General features: G+C 39.7%; 1 protein-coding gene across 2 annotated transcripts; it reads right to left on the bottom strand.

Moving 5' to 3' along the window:
- Positions 1–8789: 8789 nt before the first annotated feature.
- Positions 8790–20092, bottom strand: CNTF (ciliary neurotrophic factor). 2 transcript variants are annotated; one of them, XM_034420298.3, is made up of 2 exons: positions 18851–20092; positions 8790–15090 (listed from the first exon to the last, which is right to left on the bottom strand). In XM_034420298.3, exons 1-2 carry the CDS (start codon positions 18962–18964, stop codon positions 14590–14592), a joined length of 615 nt encoding a protein of 204 aa, XP_034276189.1. In that variant the 5' UTR covers positions 18965–20092; the 3' UTR covers positions 8790–14589. The 2 variants fall into 2 exon arrangements, with proteins under 2 accessions (XP_034276189.1, XP_087737648.1); XM_087881522.1 differs by having other exon boundaries at positions 18797–19080.

A 20092-nucleotide genomic window follows, 5' to 3' on the forward strand; every position in this document is an offset into this window, starting at 1 on the left:
TACTATACAAATGGTTGTAAGTCAAGGACTATCTGTACTATGTCACCATTTTCCTCTCAGATTTCCCCCCAAAACTTTAACCTTAAACTGTCTATTGTTTACCTCACCCCATTCCTAAGAGGTCTGTAAGGGGCGTGTATAAGTGCACCAGCGTGCCTACCGTCCCTGTCCTAATATTCCTTTTTACTTACTCTTTTCATGTATTCAAATTATGTTTATACTTTTACCTATTATCTTATATGTGCTTGACAAATAAACTTATGATTATGATTATGAAGTCCCATCATCCCCAACCAGCATGCATTTCTTCTATTTGGGCTTATTAGGTATGCTACGCTGTATAACGTTGGAATTTAAGGCCTTACAAGTACTCTTCATGTGCAAAAATTGACTTTGACAGAATCTCTCATGCTCTACTCTAGTTTACGCATCTCATCCATCTTACACAAATCATGGTTGGCCTCCTCAGACCAGAAAATAATGGAGTTGTTCCTTTATTTTATCAGCTAGACAATGGTAGGAGGTAGAATTATCCAACTGTGAGAGCAGAGAGTTTCTAGATTCATGACATTTTTAGCAAGGTAGTTGACTCATTGTTTGATGCAGCTGTGCTTGCTCAAGGCAAAACAAATACACACATGCTTCACTAAAATCCAAAATCACAAATGAGCTTGTCTTGATATTGGAACTGTCCTGTATTGTATTCAGACCTCATTTATTTGCAACTTAAGTCCTGGCAAGAACTGGGTCAGAAATAAGATAGCAATTCTCTCTCTTTCCAGCTTCCTCACATATAATTTCATTTATAAATCTTTGGGGATAGAAATCCATCTTCAGCTAAGGTGCCTAAAAGACCCCCAGTATTGTTTTAAAAATACTTTATATTATTATTTTCATACTTAAAAAAACCCCCTCTGGTTTGGCTTTTATGTGAACTGTAAAACTGTTGCAACTCAAATAGCTTTTAGCTAAAAGAGGTGATCGGCAAACATCTATTTGAAGGATTATTTGGGAATAATAACAATGATTCAGACAGTTGACGGTCCTAGGGACCCTTCCCAGTATTCCAGGCTCCGTAGAGATATAACTGATCTCTCAATTGCTGGACAGAAAGGCAGCCTCCCCAGAGCAGTGGCTGAATGATCTGCCACTCTTTTATTTCTTTGCCATTGGTGCTCCAATAATAGAATGGCTGAATACAAATCAGTAGGGTCTTTAGGATCAGTAGGCCGAGGGAAAACATCTGTCCAATGATTGGGTATTATCTAGTTTGGTACAGAGATGGGCTTCAAAAATTTTAGCAAGGGGTTCTCTACCTGGTTGCTGGGTGGGCATGGCCATGGTGGCCGTGGCCTAGTCAGCCTCCTGCACCACAGAGCGGGGCATTTTTGCCCTCCCTGGGCTCCGGAGGCTTTCGTTGAGCCTCCAGGAGGGTGAAAACAGCCTCCCCAGGCTCCGGAGGCCCTCTGGAGGCCGGAAACGGGCCTTCCCGAACGTCTGGCCTTCCCGAACTTCCGGTAGGCCTGTTTTTTACCCTCCCGAGCCTCCACACACACCCTGCACTTACCTGCATCCAAAACAGGCTGCGTGGGGCTCCGGGGGGGGGGGAGGCAGGGTTGTGGGGGCCAGCCAGGAGTGGGATTTGGGGTTTCTCCAAACTGCACAGAATCTTAACTAGAGATTCTCCCAAATTCCTGAGAACCTCCAGCAGCCCAACCCTGGTTTGATAATGAAACATCTGCAAGCAAACGATCAAGCTCAGAGAACACCAAAGATTGCACAGTTCAGCCCTGTGTTACAAATATTCTCTTCTGTCTGTAAATTCAACACTTCATTTACACTCTTTGAGCAATCCTACAAAAGTTCCTTGTATAGCTTCCGAAGCATAGAGCTTTCTTTTAAAGTATAGTTTGAAATGAACTTCATTTATGCTGAGAATACAGTATTACATAATCCCAGATTCAAAGAACAAACTTGACATATATAGTTTTTCATCAAGTATTTAAAAATGTAAATACATAAGATGGACAGAGACTGGTGAGGTGGGAACCAGCAATTTCTGGGCCAGCGACGGTCATTATATAACCACAGCTCAGCCATGACCATCAAGTGACCCAACAAATGTCTATTAATTCAGAGTGGCGGGAGGAAAAGAAGTCAGGAGTTCAACACCTCAAGCATACAGAAGACTTCCTTGGACTGACGGGGGAACACTGTATTTGAGTCTTCATTCTTATTTGTAATATACATTCTAATCTAACCAAGTCTGGCAGTTTTTTGTCATGTCTAACCAAGAGTTCAATTATGTTGTGTAAATGTTTTTATATGTGTTTTAATAAAGTTTATAATTTTTTTTTTAAAAAAGAGTTCAATTATGGGGTTAAATGAGGTCTGTTATTTACTGCCAACCATACATGGGGAAACTGACACATTCCATTTACAGAGATTCAATTAAGCTTACCCGGGATCCCTGGTGCTCTCTGAGCTTGCTTGTTTTCTTGCAGATGTTTCATTTCCCAAACTAGGTAACATCGGAGTGCAGTGTTTTCTGTCAGTTTATATTCTTGCTCTGCCAGTTTTGGTAGAGATGGTCTTAAGACATTCTTTGGTTGGGCTGTTTACTATTGGCTTCAGCCCACACCCGTGAATGTCTCTGCCTGTTCAATATAAACATAAATACATCTGACATTTTATGACCCTAAGGAGAGAGGAAACATATTAAGTATGCAGAGAACTTATAACTCAACTAATCTTATTGGGTTTATATTGAAGAGAGATTGTAGCAACTTTTAAATGGTACCAAGCTCACCTCTTACACAGAAACTGTTATCTTGTGCCAGAATCCATTTTACACTAGACAGAAGATTAAAACCCAAAGATGCCAGTGGTAAAGTTGATGCCAGCATTACATTGTTGGACTGCAGAGCAATATATATATGCCAAATGGTCTGCTGTAAAGAATCCCTTTACAGTGCAAGATACCATCTCCTCAGCAGTAATGAAGATTTAGTGGCAAGTGTTTTTTTTTTTTTTCTACTGCATAAGAAGTGATTCCTCTTTTCCCACCCCTTCCAATTTTCTTCCTTCTGTATCTCACGTGAGTGCATTTTTTTCCTCTGCTGTTTTTGGTCCGCTGACATCAGCAGCCTAATAAATGAAAGTCTACAAAATACCGAAATAATTGTGAAGTTTTATTTTAACGAACGTGGCTTGCCATCTTGAATTAAAAGTCTGTCAATGGATTTTCAATACTGAAACATACTTTAGATGGCGCTTCCATGTATGAAGCTTGAAGCAATTGGACCCATTGAATCCCTCACAATTTTTTTTGAAAAAGAGTCCATTTGGTGTAGTTGTTAAGATGTTGACCTACAAACCAAGAGACAGTGAGTTCTAGGCCTCCATTAAGCATGAAAGCCAGCTGGGTGACTTGGACCAGTCTCTTTCTCTCAGCCCAGCCCACCTTACAGGATTGTTGTTGTGGGGAAAATAGGAGGAGGAAAGAATATTAGCTATGTTTGCTGTCTTGAATTGTATATGAGTAGGATAAGTAGGATAAAAATATTTTTTTTAAAAAAAGAGCTGAGCTTCTCATTTCCTTCAGGCCCAATGGCTTAAGTCTAAAACAATATAGATTTATAGTAGAAGATAACATTATTGCAGATTAATTATATTACACATATAAAGCATATTAATATTAATTCTTCATCTCATTTATCATTCTTGCAACTCTGCAACCGGTTGATACACCCTAAGCCAGTGGTGGGATTCAGCCAGTTCGCACCGGTTGTTAATTTTCTGAGCAGTTTGGTGAACTGGTTGTTGGAAGAAATCATTAGGGCAGAGAACCGGTTGTTAAATTATTTGAATCCCACCACTGCCCTAAGCTTTAAATAATTTTGGGGGTTTGATTTAGCTTTACCCCTCCAATTTGTGAAGACTGTTGCATTTCAGTGTGGCAAATTGAGACACAAACCAAATTATGAATAGAGAGGAGTTACAATTCATTTTACAGTCTAGTCTTGTAGCTGAGGTATAGATAGACATGAACTCATATCAAAAGAGGAACTTGAGTTAATGTAAGTGTCACACCCAATCAGGCATTTATCCATAGTTACAGGCCGGCTGAAACAGTCACCTCTGATCAGAATATGAAAACATTCTACTCAGCATTAGACTAAATATGGCAATTCCTCTTTCCCTAATATTTTGCTGTGTGTTCAACACATACAGCTTGCTCAAATGCTTTAATTACCTAGCCTCAGTTATAATAAAAGTTAACCGGACTTGCAAATGAGAAACATTATCCATTAAATAGGAGATAGCACAGCAGATAGCAACAATGAGCTGACTGTAGCTATTTTCAAAAAAAGCTAAGCAGGGTCAGGCTAGGTTAGCTTTTGAAGGGGTATCTCAGAGCTGTAATTTGCATAAGGAAGTTGAAAAAAGATCCTGAAAGAGGACAATTGCAAACTACTTCCATGGATGCCAAAAAAATAAAATAAAAGGCTAAACTCAACGCAAAGGAATCTTGATCTTTACTCCTTTATAAGCTCTTCCAATACTTGGCTTGCCAATGCAACAGCATTTTCTGTCCAAAAATAAATGATGAAGTAAAATTAAAATACCACAAATGTTCTCCTGTTGCAATGAATCTAGGGAAATAATGCAGAAACCAAGCCTAGAACTGTCTGATGCAATCTTTGGACAAAGATGTGAAGACTTTATTTAACTAAATTTATATGGCTGCCCATTTCACACAAGCTGATTCTGGGCGGCATACCACAAGACTTCCCATACCAAGCAAATTAATAAAAAGGCAACTTCAGGGAAAAGGTGAAATGTTGGAATAACAGTGATTTTTGAAAATAATGATTTAAAAAATAATAATAATAATAGGTTATCTACTACTCCTATACTCTTTTCTCTAGAATTTTGCTTCTGAAAAGACAGAAGGAATAAGTGCTTTTCCAGAGACAGGAACAATTCTGGCTTATGTTGATATTTGTTTAAGATACTTATATCTTAGAAAATTGGTACTAGAATAGTTGAAAATTGTAAGTAGCTAAATAGAAACATGCTTGTGGTAAGTTAGAGACACCAGATGTGTTTAAGATGAGATGAGAAGTACAGATACAGGTAGTCCCCAACTTACAACAGTTCATTTAATGACCATTCAAAGTTATAATGGCACTTAAAAAAGGGACTTATGACCATTTTTCACACTTATGACCGTTGCAGCACCCGCATGGCCATGTGGTTTTCATTGGGATGCTTGACAACTGGCTCACATTTATGACAATTGCAGTGTCCCAAAGTCACATGATCCCCTTTTGCGAATTTTTGTCAAAGTCAATGGGAAACCATATCCGCTTAACAACCGTGTTACTAATTGAAGAATTAGTAGTGATTCACTTAACAAAAGTGACGAGAAAAGTCGTAAAATGGGGCAAAACTCACTTAACAAACTTCTCACTTAACATAAATTTTGAGCTCGATTGTGGTCGTAAGTTGAGGATTACCTATAATGCTTTTTTGAAGGAAACTCACCAATAAAGCAGTGATGGGAAAACCAAGGTCTCAGGACTTCATATAGCCCCTAAGCCTTCTCTTTGGAGAACTCAGACAGCTTTCCATAATTGAGGGATATGCTCCTAGGAATTAACCTTGCCCTTTTGTAAGGGGAAAATAGGTAAATGTGTATTGTACAACCAGTGGTGGGATTCAAATTTTTTTACTACCGGTTCTGTGGGCGTGGCTTGATGGGTATGGCTAGGTGGGCATGGCAGGGGAAGGATACTGTAAAATCCCCATTTCCTCCCAATCAGCTGGGACTCGGAACGCAGAGAATAGATGGGGGTGGGGCCAGTCAGAAGTGATATTTACTGGTTCTCCCAACTCTTCAAAATTTCCACTACCAGTTCTCCAGAACTGGTCAGAACCAGTGGTGGGTTGATCCCGGTCAAGGGTGAAATGCTCCCAGTTCAGACCAGATCACTCGATCCGGTAGCGATGTGGCCGAAGAGGTTGTAGAAAAAATGCTTTTAAAAGTTTTTTTTAAAAAAAAGTTGACCACACCTACCAAGTCACATTACCCCCACCCCCACCAAGCCATGCCCACAGAACCGGTAGTAACAAATTTTACATTTCACCACTGCTCCCGGTTCTGTCCGGTTCTATACAACCAGTAGTAAAATTGGCGGGAGACTCCGCCCACCCGCCCAGATGTCATAAATGACAATCTGCTCATGCGTAGATCCATTGCGTAGACAAAGCGAGTGCACGCGGACCCGTTGCGAACCAGTAGTAAAGGTAAGTAAAACCCACCTCTGGTCAGAACCTGCTGAATACACTGCCACCTCTGTGTACAACATAATGAAAGCTTATTGCAATCTCAAGCACACACATCAACCTGGGACAAGAAATTGAAAATTCCAGTTCTGACAGTTCGCAACCACTCCTAGTCTGCATCACGAACCCATCATTATGGCTCTCAAGCCCATCCCCAAAATTAAGTGCGGTCTTCAGCCACAAAAATTTCCCCTGATCCTGCTGCACAGTCACAACTGAGCAAGAATGAAGCACAAAGTTGAATGGGAAATGACCTATTTAATTGAATCAGATTCCTTACCATGGGAACATTTACAGAGCTAATCAGATTTAGGTCAATGCTATGTTATTTCCCAAATTGTCTACTTCACAAGCAGATAGTCATTCATTGTTTTATCAGGTTTCTCGGCAAAGTTCACCATGTACTTGGCTCTGACTCAATGCTTATTTCAACTCATTTTTTAATCAATCAAGACTACCTTGTGCTCCAGTTGCTAAAGAGAGATGGATGGGAACTGAATACACATAAAGTGGGAGTGGATAAAGCACAAGAAAGCTCAGTTTCACTGTGTGTTTTCTTCCCTGTCTTCAACATGTTGTTCCAGATATTATTCTCTTCTACAAACTACTATTAATGTGCAAGAAATTGCATGCCAGCTGCCTATCTCTATTAACATGTTCATACACAGACCCACACACATATGGAGGAATTTTGCTAAGAAATGCTACTGTAATTCATTTTTGTTTTGTGAATGATCAGATCTGCTATAGACCATTTTAAGCAATTCCCATGCAGGGGATGTAAGCTAATTAAGAGGTGAGTTTTCAATGAAGCCTTTTCAGAAGCCATAAGAAAAGAAGTTGACTGATGTAGAAAAGTTTTTAGAAGTATGAGCCAATTGGTTTTTACTTTTATTTGCATTGACCTCCCAGCCATGAACAACAATGTTACAACAGTGCTTTGATATTTATTTTCCCCTGCCCTGTCCTGCACACACACACATACTCACACAGTTCTTATGGGAACCTTATGAGTGTTTGAAAATTTTTAATTACAAAATATAGTTATCTTAATTTTAAAAATATTGAAAGGAAACCATATTTAATGCTATCTTCCAGAGAGAGGGGGGGAGGGAGAGAGGGAGGGAGAGAGAAAGAGAGGGCGCAAGATATAATGAAATAATGGACAAGACAGAGGGAAATAGCCAGTAATACTGTGGCAGAAATTTCCAGTTAAAATTGTGAATGCCCTTTACTGAAAAGGACTTTTGTCTGAAACTACATTATGAAGATCTTGGATAGGATGGATAATTTACAGAATGGCAATAGCTCAAAAACACTGAGGACCCAAACAGAAACAAACCAACATTGGAATTTCCCATATTGAATAATCTTCCAACAGTAACTTTTTGACCTTTTTGTTCTCCCAGATCTTTTGCCTGATTTGCATTTTTTTTTTTTTTTGCTGCAGACTTCCCCAGCTGATTATTTTCTAGAACAACCTTGGCAACTTTAAGAAGTATGGACTTCAATTGTCAAGAATTCCCCAGCCAGCATGTTGAAGTCCACACATCTTAAAATTGCCAAGATTTAAGAAGCTGTTCTTAGGTAACTGAAGATGAAACTCTCAATCTCTTTGCTGCCATCTGGTGGTCATCTGAATTTTTGTAGCTGAGTAATAAAAGATCGGAACCACAGGCTAACTTGACTACAGTAGGAGAGGATTCAACTTCTTTTGTAATTGTTATATATTCTCAGGAAACGTAATTGCAGCTATAGAAACGCCTCTCCTAAGCAATGGTTTGCAAATACAGGTATTTCCACCTAGGCACCAGCCTCACCCCATTCTTACTTTTTTTCGCACTTTCAAAGTCTAGTATCTTCAGAGACAGAGTGAGCTGCTTTGTAGTATACCTCTCAGATGCTCACAGGCAACTGAAATGGGTTGACCAAGCTTTTATATTAGAATCTGATAAGCTGATCCCTGATTCCTCCTCTGACTGATCCATTTTGAAACGATTTTGTCTATTTTGAACCAATCAGGAACCAGCTTTCTTGGATTCTATGGCGTGGATCAACCATGGATCCTCTCGCCAGTTCAACCAATCAGTTCCTTACTCTGCCTCTGAAGATGCCAGAAGCAACTGCTGGTGAAATGTCAAGAGATCACTGTCATTTGGCCCAAAAGTTCACCAATGATTCCTTGGGCAATTTTTGATTTGGAATAAAATGTACAGGAAATATTATCCAGCATTATTCAGTGTTCAGGAAGGATGAAATTCTAAAAGTAAAAAAGGTGAGCTTGAAAGTTTTTGTTATCATTGCTCTCTGCTGGTAGCACCATTAGCTGCATTCCTGTTTCCTTCTCCCAATGCTTATAATTGATTAGCCTGAAATATTCCATGTTTTGAATTTATTTTACCATTTGAATAATTACTACAAAAAAATGAAGAAAATACTTTGCTTTAAAATAACACGCTTTATTTTTTTAAAATCTCTGAACAATTTTCAATATAATTCGATAAATAGCTCTCTGATTTGTCCAAATAAAACCTTTTTGATAATACGAGTTAATCACGAAGTAAATTTCCATGTCTAGGAAACTATCATTCTGAGACAAAACAAAACATCCATTGACACACAAATGTGCCACAGCTAGCAGAGTCTGAGAAGAGGCATTCCTTCCAGTGCATGTAAAAGCAGAATGCCTCTTCTAAGGTGACATTTGCTTTCCACAATTTTTAGCATACCCCAATGAAAAGAAATGCATTCAGCAGTATCCAAACATTAATTACTTTCCTTTTGGGAAAGGGAAGTTCTCCAGCCTCTCTTCTTCTCTTGAATCACCACAGATTTGAGTAGAGCAATAAGAGCTGAAGAGAGAGAAGGATTTTTTTTCTACAGGCAATTATTGATAGAGCTGAATATAATTAATTTAAAATAATGTGCTACTTGATCATACAGCATCCTCTTTAATATTTTAATAAAATACCAGTATTTATTTTAACCAATCAAACTAGTTATATCTTTATGTTACAAGTGAAATCTGTCAGTATTATTTCCATTAATCAAAGATACCACATTTAACATTTATTAGACATTTTCTTCTATCAGAAATTTAGCTCACAGTACAAAAATAAGGAATCACTCATAATGATTACATTTCACATATTTTGCATATTTCAGTAGCTGAACAAGCATGCCAAATGAAGCACTTCACATTGTTTTAAAAGAGGATAAATAAACATTCAAGTTAGTATAGAGATAAGGCAGACACCATTATGGAAAAAAATAATTATTTCTCATGTTTCTTCAATGTACAGGTTCTAGATCTGCCAATTTCACAATTCTGAAACTGGGTATTCCTACTGGCAGAAGAAGGAGGAGTACTTATCATCAGTTCCTTATCCATCTTCCTCTCTAGGTTGGCTGGAAATCTTTTCTGGAAGATTGTGGGATCATTTCAAAATCATATGGGAGGCAGCTTTGAAGACTATAAAAGGGGAACTTTAAAAAAAAAATTCTCTCAATTTTTTTTAGTGGGAGCTTCAGCAGAATCTGAGCCAAAGTATCTTTCATTAAGAGAAGAGCAAATCTGGATTCAACCCAATGAAAGAACATTAAGTATAAATTGTACGTAGGAACCAGTGATCCCCTCCCCCAAGCTCCCCCATCCATAGCTTAGATGACCAGAGCTTTTACGGAAAAATAAATAGAATTGTTTGCTCCTTCCCCCCTATCCTACACACCCAACAATGTGGGAGTGAGGAGTCTTACTTTTGACAAATTTTGTACAAAATCTATTCCATTGTCCTGATTTTGGATGTTCACCTTCATGACAATGAAGGGAATATAAATTTAAATCACTATTTGCAATGAGGACAACTATTCAGAGAGTGGTTTTTCATGCAACTTGGCTTTCCTTCACAATCATTATTCACAGTAGCAAACAACTCACAAAATTTAAGGGAATTACACTCCCTAGAAAACTAAACGCTTTTACAAATTTTTTTTGGGGGGGTGGGGAGGAGGCAGACACTGTCACCATCATAGATAAAATAGTTACTCCTTCCTCTAGCAATCATTTTGTGTCATTCCAGAGCCTTATTATAGTTCTATATTCCGGAATCTTCTGCTGTAACCTGACAGGTCTTGTCAAAGAAGGAGCTCCCATTTCCAATGTTGCTGAGCATTATGATATAGGGCCGTGATGGCGAACCTATGGCACGCCTGCCACAGGTGGCACGTGGAGCCATATCTGTGGGCACGCAAGTGTTACCCTAGCTCAGCTCCAGAGCGCATGTGCGCACCGGCCAGCTGATTTTCTAGCCTTCTGGGCCCACTGGAAGTCGGGAAACTAGCCATTTCTGGCCTCTGGAGGGCCTCCGGGGGGATGGGGAAGGCTGTTTTCACCCTCCCCTGGCTCCAAAAAAGCCTCTGGAGCCTGGAGAGGGCAAAAAATGGGCCTACGGTGTCCACTGTGCCATTGCGTGCCAAAAGCGGGGGGAGTGGGGGAGGGGTCCTACATGCATGCACAGGGTGGGTGGGGCACATTGAATTATGGGTGTGGGCATGCGCAAACCCCCCCCCCACAATCCCCCCGCTTTTGGCACGCAACGGCAAAAAGGTTAGCCATCACTGGTATAGGGCATTCCAAGCAGACATTATGGAGGAGATGCCCTTCTTCCCAATCTGTAGTCTCCCAATATGATGACGCACATTAGAAATGAGTAAAGGGGCTAAAGATGGCAACCTAAAAAGCTTTCCACTGTCATGAGATTATTTTTTTTTTAAAAAAAAAAACATTTTCCAGAGAAAGGAGATTTTTTATCCCCAAAGCAAAATTGAGCGCACAGACAGTGCACTTCTTGCTGGCCAACAAATTAATCCTGATTAGCTGAGTCATCCTGATGCTCATTCTGTTGCCAGGAAGGACACCTTTCTGTTTGCCCATCAATTGGGTGCCAGTGCTGCAGACTTGCCATGACATAATCATGCCCATTGTGTCCTAAAATAACCAGTACATTCCTGTATGGTCAGTACAGGCCAATTATTGCTTCTTCATTTTAATCTGGAAATCAGAAGATTTGGGCAATGAAATAGATGGTTGCTTGGAAGTACAATACAAATGCAAAACTGCCATAGCCTTTATTACAGTTCTCTATTCACATTCTTTCTATTCTTCCTCTCTTTTTCTGTCACCAAAATGCTTAATTTCTCCAAATTAAGGTTGATTGTGTTCATAGAACTGAAATTTTTTGCTTAATGATTTTTTTGCTTATTTATTTTATATGTGGAAAAAAAACATACCCACAAATATATTATATTACAGAACAGCCTATTTTAAAATAATTTGTTTTAATTTTGACCATACAAAATAATGTCCATCAGTTTTTGCACTGCATCAGTGTTGTTACTTAATTCTATTTGCTCTTACTCTGGAAAGCAATCCTTGGATTACTCTGGTACAAAAACTTGAGAGATTATCACAAATCCGTCCTACCTTCTACTACATGCATAAATCCATTTCCATAATCTTCCTTTTGGGGAGAGACGGAGAGAAAGAGATGGAATTCTTTCCCAATTTATTTTATGCACTAAATACTCTTGTCCTATATTTGTCTAAGGTCACCGAATAAAGATTTCTACCCCAAAAAGAAAAACAGCCCTCAATCCTATACTACATACTTCCATTGGTTTTTCAGATTTAAGCATGTAGAGTTATAAATATTATAGAATCCTATTTATTTTGTTATAGTTGTCTGAAACTGATCTGCATATAAACTTACAGAAATGATTTCTTGGCCAAATTCCTTCATATTAAATACTAGAATTTGGAATGATTTAATATCCTTAAAAATACACCTATTTCTTTTGTGCCCCATCTGAGCACCATGCTGATGAGAATGGAAAGGAGAGACCCAAAGGAACATTCCTGAATGCCAACCTTGGCAGTATTGTTATGCATTTAGGATAGCTAAATGGAAAAAAAAGAAATGTAACTATATACTTTGATCGTTTTGGCTTCAATAATAGCATTAATCTGTATTCTTCCGCCTTAAGAAAAGGACTTTACTTTTTGTTCTTTACAATAAAAACAAGGACAAACAGACTGAAAAACAGCTTCTATCCCAGAGCAATAACTATATTGAATTCTATTGTGTAGTGTAATATTAATGCAGTATCAGGGGTTTTCAATTCAATTTTATAGAATGTGAAGGATGTGTGTTTTTGTTTTATTTTTATAGTTTTCTTATGTATGGTGTACACTGAAGATTGCATTTAATTTCGTTGTATGAGGTGCAAAGTAAACTAAACTAAGTTTATCTGCTTTCGAACTTTCAAAAAAAGAAATTACGCAATGAAAATAAAAGATGATTAATCTGAATCCAATTCCTTCCTATTTAATCACAGTTTGTTTAATCATGGTTTATTAATTAGTCCACAATTGGTAGGTTCAAATGCTATTGGGAAAAACTTATAAACTACAATGGCTTATTTATACAACATGCTAAACCAAAATCTAATGAACCGCTTTAAGGTTTCACAGGATAGCACTTAGACTTACATATATCACTTTTCAGTGCTTTCTAGCCCTCCCTAAGTGGTTTGCAGAGTCAGCATATTGCCCCCAACAATTTGGGTCCTCATTTTACCCACCTCGGAAGGATGGAAGGCTGAGTCAACCTTGAGCCTGGTGAGATTTGAACTGCCAAATTACAGTCAGCAGAAGTAGCCTGCAGTACTGCACTCTAACCACTGTGCCACTGTGGCTCATCACTGTGGAAACTTGAACTCTGCTTGTAACTGTTGAGGGAGGCTTAAAGGCTTTCTTTAAGTAGGGCCTCAGTATGGTTGCCCTAGGGCTGTGTTTCTCAGACTTTCTGAAATCATGGCCATCTGAAGAAACAATTCAGAGAACATGTGATAATCATCCAATTAAACAAAGACTCCTTATGCTTTTGTCCTTAAGAATATGGAACCTTGCCTTTTTTGACAAATAAAATTATGGTTATATAATTGTATTATTTCCCATCCCCTGCATTTTTACTGTAAAGGCCTCTTAAAAGTTAAATTTGTACCAAAAATGTAATCCAAAAATCAGGTATTTTTTTTATTACTTGAGGCAGCAGCTAAGTAGAAAGTTGACTCCGACGAGTGGCTTGTCAAGGCAAATCTGACCTTTTCCACCCATCCACACATTGATTAAAGTCAACTGACCACTCAACTAGACAGAAGCCTGGCTGAAACAATACTATGGAAAGGGTGGGAGAATGACCCACTCTCTCCCCCAGGTAAGACACAAGGGGAGGGCTGCCAAAGATGACAAGGAGGCAAGCTGCAGGTGTGGATCTGGGTTACCGTTCCAACATGCTAATCTGCTGAATAACAATTGGCAGGTGCAGCAGTGATGAAGGAAAAGGGTGTGCCTTAAAGTCAGACTTGACTCTGACAAGTTCCCTTTACAACATTTTCAGAAGTGGTTTGCCATTGCTTTCTCCCTAAGGGTACGACAGAGTGAGTGGCCCAGCTGGCTTCATGCTTATGACAGGACCCTACACCAAAGTACTTCTTGGTGAGAGAGGAGGGAGGTGGTTAAAATTATCTGCTTTGGGCATCAGGCATGCTAGGTACACCACTGGGCTGAAGGGGCATGGGGAGGTTGCAACACACTACCACATGGACCTTCCTGGACCATACTTGGAAAATAACTGCCCCAAGGCAGTGGCCCTTAAAAGCTAGCATAGGGGCTGTTGCTAGTCATGCTTAAGTTCTCAGCAAAGAAGAAGGCAACCAGAAACACACTGGCAATGACTTTGCAATGGAAGAGGATGGGTCTTTCCTCCTTGAAGAATCACGGGGAGGAGATTAGTGAATGGTATGTACGAAGCACAGAATTAGTCTAGACTGGAACTAGACAGAGGCAACGAGAGTTTCCTGGCAGAACTCCCAGGAAACAGGAATCCATTGGAGTGTTAATAGTATGAATACTCATCTGGTGCTCAGCCTGCATCTATTTGCAAATAAACCTTATAGCACAACAACACTACAAGCCTAGAGTCACCAAGTAGCATTGGTACTCTTGAAATTCTTCACCACTCAGGAATGGGCTGCATCCTGAATAGACTAATATGGATGGGAGGAGAACTCATTCCAATCTTCTCCGCATGCTCAGACTGGCCATACTGCTTCAATCTAAATACCATAAACGAGGGAGAGACATTGTTTTAAAGAAGCTTTAAGAATCCAACAGAATCCTTATTTTTCCTGGGCCTGAGTCAGGCTGTCACTCTCAGTGGTGGGTGATACCTGAACAGATGTAGAGATTTTGCGAAGGTCTCGGACTGACCTGACGGTCCATTGGGCAAGCTCCTGTAGCACCTTCATGCCCCTTATTTTCCTTTCAAATAAGCTGTTTTCATCAGGGTTTTTTGTATTTTTCACCTCTTTAGCTGGCACATTGTGCTTCAGCATTACCATCAGCTCCTCCAGTTGGTAAGCTAAAGCAGAAACTTGCAGCAAAACTGATTGGATAGATTCATGGAAAGCTACATCCTCTGGGGTTAAATCAGTTCTCTGCTCTTCCAAGATTTGATCCAATAGAATCTGAAATGCCCAATAAGCTTGTAAGTTGCTCCCCAGACGCTCAGCATCTGAAATCTCACTCCATTCTTCAACATCAGCTAGCGGTACTCCATCGATCAAATCAACATCGATCAACTCAAAGTTGAAGGGTTGTACCAGATCTTGCTTCTCAGCCTGAAACGATGGGGAGTAGCGAGAGTGAGATAGGAGGAGAGAATGATTTTAAATAGTAATTTTATTAAAAGTTACAATTGCAACAATAAAAAAATACAAACTAAAAAATGAATAAACAGAGAAAATAAGGGGCAGGACATCCAAGGAAGAAACGGTGCACTGACAGCTGCAGTGGAATGAAGAGCCAGCAAGTGGACAGGCTCTTCCATAACTCCTCTCTAGACAAGGAAAGGACTTGAGATCACCCACAGGTGCTTCAGACAGTTGATCCTCATGAAGAGACTGCAAGACAGTAGTATCTGGTGGGATTTTAGCACTAGGAGATAAGGAAATAACCATCTAGCTGAAACCACAGTTGGATATTTGAAAGGACACTGCCACAGTTCCTTTTTTAAATCACTTTTAGAAATTTATTGTTAACTGCTTTTCAGCTATAAGGAACCTTTGGATCAACAGGTTTTACAACATAGGTTGAGTTTAGCAAAATAAGTTTTAAATACAAGTATAAAGACTTTAAAAAATAATGATTGAAAAAATGTCGACAATTTGAAGACTATCTCCAAACACCCTAAAATTGCAGAACTAAGATTTGATGACAAAATTCTTATTTTATTTATTTATTTATTTATTTATTTATTTTATTATTTTATTTTATTTTATTTTATTTTATTATTTTATTTTATTTTATTTTATTTTATTTTATTTTATTTTATTTTATTTTATTTTATTTTATTTTATTTATTTTATTTTATTTTATTTTATTTTATTTTATTTTATTTTATTTTATTAATTTTTTGAATTCCTATATAGTCCATCTCCCCTAAATGATTCTGGGTGATTTACAACAATAACTGTAGGTCGCCTGATTTACGGATGAAAAATAGTAAAATATAAATGGGAATGAAGGGCTCAGTCTCACTATTAATTCCCAAAGTCCAAAGAAAATGGGTCCTAGATTTTCAACTCTGCTAATGAAAGACATACCTACTACCTCCTGCGTCCAAGTTAAAAATGGCTTCATGATCCTCTAAGCCAGGGGTGTCAAACTTGCATCGTCACATGATGTATCAGGACTTTTTTCCCCTTCGCTAAACTGGGCAGGGGTGGAGCTAGCACTTGACGCATCTGGTCCGCGGCCCGCGAGTTTGACACCCCTGCTCTAAGCCATAAAGTTTGGGGCCGTTGGTCTGTAATGTTGCATAAACCAAGCCATTATGTTTTACTGTAGAGCCAGCAGCTTTATCATTCAGAGATGGTTAACAATCCAAGGATTAATTAGAGCTGAACTAGCTTAGCTTCCAAAATTAGCTGAGTCAACTAAGCGCTGCCTCCTGCTGAGGCTATATTCTGAAGGAAAACATTGTTTCATTTATTATTTATTTATAATATTTGTAATCTGCCCCAATCCTGGAAAAATCTAAACAGCATAAAGTTAAAATATAAACACATAACCATAAAACCCCAAACTCCACCACTGCCAGTCCTAAATCTTTATAAGAAAGGAAGAAAGTTAGGCATTGGCCTAGCAAACTAAAATGCGTCTTTTTCTGTTACTGAAACAACCGATGCAATTAAATGAGATCTTATCACAAGTGGTGGAGAGCAATTGTTGCCCAATATGCTGGACAACACAGATGGAACTAAGTCGAAGCCTAACTAATAGAATGGCAATACTAAATACAGAAGTTCCACCACCCCTTTTTGAACCACTAGGGGCAAAACATGTTGAAATTTCCATGAACTAGAGTGTTCCCCCACATGGTCACTGAAGGGAACTGCCCACTCAAACAAGAGCAGAACCATTGTAAAATGGGCCTCCTACTCCCAAACCTTAGATGTTCCAAAAGGATAAAGTTGGTGGTATTGAAAGCTTTAAAAGGACCAAGAAAGGTATACTAGCCACATCTAACTCCTGAAATAGCTACCTACAAGAGGAACTGAACCAATGTTGTTTCTAACCTATACTAGGCCAGAATCCTGAATGAAAAGGTTCCAAATCACCAATCTCCTCAATAATCTTCTATAGCTGATTACCCACCAAATTCTTGACAAATACGCCCCAAAACTGCAGGTTGAAGGCTGATTGAACTTTGTCAAACACAGGTCGGTCCAGGGATAGTTTCTATAAGAAAGAGGGCCCTGCTGCTTCCTTCAAATGAGGCAGTGTTATTCCTTCCCTTGAAAAAGCATTGATTATCTCCCAGAGCCAATTGCTCACACCCTGTCTAGCATCTGAAGAATCCAATACCGTGACATACAATGACAGTTTTTTTCTTAGAGAATGGGTCAAGTGGAGTACATTTGGTAATATTAATTTTAATCTTCTGTCATCCCAATATTGAAATCAGGCAAACAGAAACATCACTGTTGTTCCTGAAGAAACAAGTAAGCATTTGGAATAATTAATTATTTGATGCAGATGGGATTATTTCATGATATCTTATCATTTATTTTTCAGATGAGCCCTTGAGGATGGGCACACGATACCCTAACCTTAACCCTGATATAAGTGAGGAAAGAACTCATTCTCATTCTGTGTGCCTTCAAGAGTGCAATAGGACATTTATTGATAAGAGTTCAATCTTGCTAAATGATCATGCGAAGAAATTGATCAGCTGATCATGGCAGCAAAGGAAGTAGACCAACCCATCCATCCTCTACGAGTTACAATGGAGGTATATGGACATCTCTTTTCATTGCCATGCCACCCATCATTTTTGGGATGATGGTTATCATCCTACAACCTACCATGTGAAATTGGTTTGGTCAAGACTGTCATCTGTGTGACTGTTAGACTCCTTAAAATAAATATTATGTGGTCATGGTTTAAAAAACCATGTCAAGTTATATACATAGTCTCCCACAAGGTGGCATTCTATCTCTCCCCCCCCCCCCAATTTCTTTCCTGACAAAGCCAGACCCACCTTAAAATAAATAAAACCGAACCCTTATTTCAGTTCTATCCTGATCTCTGATAAAAAAGTAGGTTCTCCATCCCTAAGGCAACAAACTGTAAAACATTCCTTTGGGAGAAGCACTTTATGTTTTTTGCACACATGAGTACACACACACACACACATACAGCTTGATGGGCATGAATTCTAGGACATTTGAAATGTCTTTAATTTGTTAGTTATTGTTTAACAATACAACATTTTACTCTGTGACTTGAGCGATTTGTTATCTGCAGTTCAGCATCCAGTTGGGGGTGGATGACTCTGCCCGTGGGCAGGAAAAGCCGGTATGCATAGCGTTTGTCCATTCCAGTTATATGATTCAGTCTACTAATAATTCATTCCCTAATATTAGATAGCTTTTTAAAGGGAGTTGGTGGAAAGAGCTGATGGCAGCCTTCAGATTTAAAAAAAAAACAACAAAATCCCAAATACAGCAGCTCAAGCTTGCTTTGGGAGCTGCAGTTACCACTAGGTACACATTACCTTCAGGCGTCAGTGGGGTGATGAAAGATCTTACTGAGGTATCATCACACTTGTGTATAAATCATAGAATGTGTTGTTTAGGTATTATACGATTTTCGAACAAGTGCATGGTGTTCATTAATTGATAGCATTAACAAAACTCCATTTGGGATTTTTTTTTTTTTAAAAAAATAAACAGTGATGGAAGCAACAGCACAAGGTTCTCTTCTCTCCAATTATACCCTAGCCTCACCCAAACCTGAACCCCCCGGCCCTAAAACACACACCTCTCTTGCGCGCGCGCGCGCACCCAGAGGAACGCGCGCAGTAGACAAACTCACGTAGCATTCCAGGAGGCTGCTGACATCGGAGCGCATCTTCCTCAGGAGGAGAACGGTCTGACGCCACGAGTCCCGGTGTGGAGAGGTCCCGGGTTGCCGCTCCGAGGTAGCCATCGCCCGCAAGGGGAGAAAGCAGGAGCCGACCAGGCGCCGCTCGCGTCAGGAAAGCGATCTGGAAAAGCCTCGCTCAGCTCCTACATTCCAGCCCGAACGAGAGAATTCCTCACGGGTGCGCCTGACGCGCTCGCCCTCCCGCCCGCCCGCTCGCTCCGTCCCCCGCGGCCTGAGGAGAAACTGCACATTCCAGGCGCGGAGCTTAACCCTCTGAGAGCAGCAACGCGGGCGTTTCGGTCACCTTTTGGCCCCCCCGGCGATTGGCTGGCTCTGCTCTCTATTCTGTAACGTTTTGCTCCGGGTTTGAGTTTGATTGGCGGATAGCCCCGTCGGCGTCCCCAGCTAATCCTTGCAAATTCAACCCGGGGTGATCTAACCATTCCACGACCAGGAGACATCAAAAGGAGTTCAGAGTCTCTTCTAAGCAGGATTTATTTTTTCCCGTTGTGAAACGAAGCTGTTTCGTGTCAGTAAACCCATTCGCAACCTTGGTGTTTTGGAAAAAAGATCGGTAATGTGAATCTCGGCCGCTTAGGTGCAGCCTAAGAAGGGATGCTGTTGCTGTTGGTGCAGTTCTGTATTGGTTTACAATCTTCTCCAGTTTCCCGTTTCTTGGCTCAGACAATTAATTCAGCTCGGCAGGTATTAAACAGAGGAGTTAGCACTTTCCCCTCCTTCCAGCCAACTTGAAACCACGGTGCTCAGGTGTGGAGTTTGCAAGAAAAAAAAATGCTTCGTTAGATTTAGACTTTTCTGTTTTGCCCATTCAATTTAAAAATCAATGTGAAACATAATCGCTACAGAACTCCCCTCAGCTTCCCACCATAACCAACTCGACCTGTAAAAACAACAGCCAAACCTAGCCCATTGAGCTACCGGCGTTGAGAATGGAAATTGAGCTGTGGGAATGTCAGCCCCATGAAAGATCAGTTTGGCCACTGGGTCACACACATTTGGATATGAGGCTGCCTTACAAACTAACTGGCACAAATGTAGCACCCAACTACAGTAGTTAGAGAACCACCAGGACACCTGATCCCTTTATTAAAGCACACTATAAACCCTGTGTTTATAGATCACAATGGCTATTCTAAACTGAATAGATTATGCCTAGGTGTTCTGTGAGGT

The sequence above is a fragment of the Pantherophis guttatus genome, chromosome 1 (assembly GCF_059756535.1).
Source record: "Pantherophis guttatus breed Tessera chromosome 1, ASM5975653v1, whole genome shotgun sequence".
NCBI classification, from domain to species: domain Eukaryota; kingdom Metazoa; phylum Chordata; class Lepidosauria; order Squamata; family Colubridae; genus Pantherophis; species Pantherophis guttatus.